The 2,270-nt window shown below is 53.3% G+C and overlaps 1 protein-coding gene across 1 annotated transcript; it reads left to right on the top strand.

Moving 5' to 3' along the window:
* The first annotated feature begins 579 nt into the window (after nucleotides 1-579).
* On the top strand, nucleotides 580-2,253 carry LOC119355053. Its single transcript, XM_037621836.1, has 2 exons — nucleotides 580-1,354; nucleotides 1,710-2,253. The coding sequence occupies exons 1-2, from the start codon at nucleotides 907-909 to the stop codon at nucleotides 1,913-1,915; spliced, it is 654 nt and encodes a 217-aa protein (XP_037477733.1). The 5' UTR covers nucleotides 580-906; the 3' UTR covers nucleotides 1,916-2,253.
* The last annotated feature ends 17 nt before the right edge of the window (nucleotides 2,254-2,270 follow it).

Below are 2,270 nucleotides of genomic sequence, written 5' to 3'. Positions count from 1 at the left end.
CAATTCCTACAACGATAGCATTGTGGCCCTTTTTTCTCTTTCTTCCTCACCATATCCTACTTCCCACCTTGATATAGTATCGCAACGACTATCTCTGGAATGGATCAGAGGATCCAAATGGATTTGGCTAGGTGGCTCCGAATAGTAGAAATGGAGTTATAGATAGTGGAAAATGGTTGCGATGTTTTTCGTGATTTTGGAGTTTGATCTCTAGGACTTAGCAAAAAAAAAGTATCACCATTCATACTTGATCCTTGCGCATGTGTTCAACCCCACCACTTGACCCTCCGCCTACTCCAAGTCCAAGTGAAGTCCTCTATCCATATGCTCCTCGTTGTAAGCTTGAATCTTGCAAGTTCAAGGGTTTTGTTTCGCGCAAATTCAATGCAATAGAAATCAAATGGGCATGACTTTGTAATCACCAAATTTATTTTGAGTTATGTAAGAGTATTTTGCCCTTAGTGGCGACCTTAATAAATAAATATAAACATAGTACTTAATTTGTGGAGGAGAGGCAATCGTGCTCCAATAATTGACAAGCCAATCACCAATAGTTACAATGATTCCATGTGTATATGTCTGCCGTGCCGTTCTCATCTCACCTTCTCTCCGGTACAAGTCACTTCCCAGTTGCTTCTGGCTTTGATCGTGCTTCTCACCTTTGAAAATTCGGTTCTCCTTGCTTTAATTGTGCCCTGCTTCGCCTTCGTCTCGGCTGGCTCTTATATGGCCATAGGACCAGCTGCACCTGCATACTGCATGCTCTGCTCTGCATGGACAACCTCGCCGTCCGGCTCCCGTGCACCTTGCCGCCGGCAGCCGTGATCCTTGCGCGCGCCGTCTGATCGCCCGGGTGTCTGGAGCTGTTTCTGCGGCAGCGCCTGCGGGTCACCGCCAGCACGGGCGATGCCTCCTCACGCGCCTTCCTTCGAGAAGAGCTGCTCCGGCGACCGGCAAAGACAGGAGGCAGGAGGGCAGCTGCTGCGAGGCCCGGGGCAGCGGTGGTCGTCGTTCCACGGGCGCGGGGCGGAGCAGCGGCACCAGCTGCCAAAGCAGAGGCCCAAGACGCAGCCGGACCTGCTCGCCGGCGTGAGGGGCAGGAGCTTCCGCGCCGCGGACGGCGGCGAGCCGCTGGCCGAGCTGGCGGTCCGGAGGACGCCGGGCAAGGTGCTGGTGAACGTGACCGTGCAGAGGAGCCTGTGGCCGCTGCACGTCATGGCGTCGGCGGACTGGAGCGTGGCGGACCTTGTGGCCGCCGCCGTGGGGATTTACGTGAAGGAGGGCAGGCGGCCCTTGCTGCCGGCGACCGACCCGTCGACCTTCGGCCTACACTACTCCCAGTTCAGCTTGGAAAGTAAGTCTGTTGCATCTGAAGCCCACGGTACCATCTGTTTTTCATTCCAGAATTGCACCGCACAACTATCAAAGTGGAAAGTCAACACAATTACACAAAATACTAGTATTAGCCAAGCTGGCGATATGCCGGCACGAACTCTATTTGAGAATAGCCGGCGAGATGAATCAGATCATTTGTTTCCTCACAAAACCCCTGAACATATTCAGCAAGCGATGCATGGGCCCACTGAGAGTGTCAAGTCGGTCGCAACAACCATTAATCTTTAGGCGACAGTTAGTGAGCATCATCTGCATCATTCAGTAAGTGAAGGATCATTCACTGATCATGTAAATGTTGTGGACTCATTGGTCAGGTTTGGACCCGAGGGAGAAGGTGATGGAGCTAGGGTCCCGGAGCTTCTTCCTGTGCCCCAGGTCCTCCTCGGCCGCCGTCCAGACCTCCTCGTCCTCCTGCTCCTCTGCCGGAGCAAGCGGTGTCAGGAACGCCGGGGAGGCGCCTACGTCGGCAGGCGAACCGCCGGCTTGGCTGCGCTACATGCCGTTCTGGCCGACCATGTAGCGAGCTAGCACACGTCATCATCCATGATGATCACTGGACTGCCCACCCTCGGTCCATTTCTCGAATTGGTTTGGCACGCAGAGCTTCAGAGGATAAGACCGTAGCGTGCTGGTGCCTGACAGTATCTCGTTGTTTAGGCGGAAACGTCATGATCCACTCGGCTCGGCCACGCCAGATTCAGACAGTAGGAAATATCGGATGCGTGATTAGGACAGTTCCCGGGACCGTGCCCGGGCAATTAAGATTGTTATATAGACTACAGGAAGCATGATGTGTAATTATTGAATTTTGTACTATCTGATTGTGGATGCAAGTAGAGGAGATTGACCGGCTATGTATGGATGGATCACATATG

This window comes from Triticum dicoccoides, chromosome 2A, assembly GCF_002162155.2.
Source record: "Triticum dicoccoides isolate Atlit2015 ecotype Zavitan chromosome 2A, WEW_v2.0, whole genome shotgun sequence".
Classification (NCBI taxonomy): Eukaryota; Viridiplantae; Streptophyta; class Magnoliopsida; order Poales; family Poaceae; genus Triticum; species Triticum dicoccoides.
Note: the sequence above shows the minus strand (reverse complement) of the source record. Positions and strands in the feature narration are given on the sequence as shown.

What these genes read in the sequence shown, in the direction of transcription:
- LOC119355053 (XM_037621836.1), top strand. Translation starts at nt 907, where the DNA reads ATGCCTCCTCACGCGCCTTCCTTCGAGAAGAGCTGCTCCGGCGACCGG. An exon ending in CTCCCAGTTCAGCTTGGAAA is followed by an intron (nt 1,355 to 1,709) that starts GTAAGTCTGTTG and finishes CTCATTGGTCAG; the next exon opens with GTTTGGACCCGAGGGAGAAG.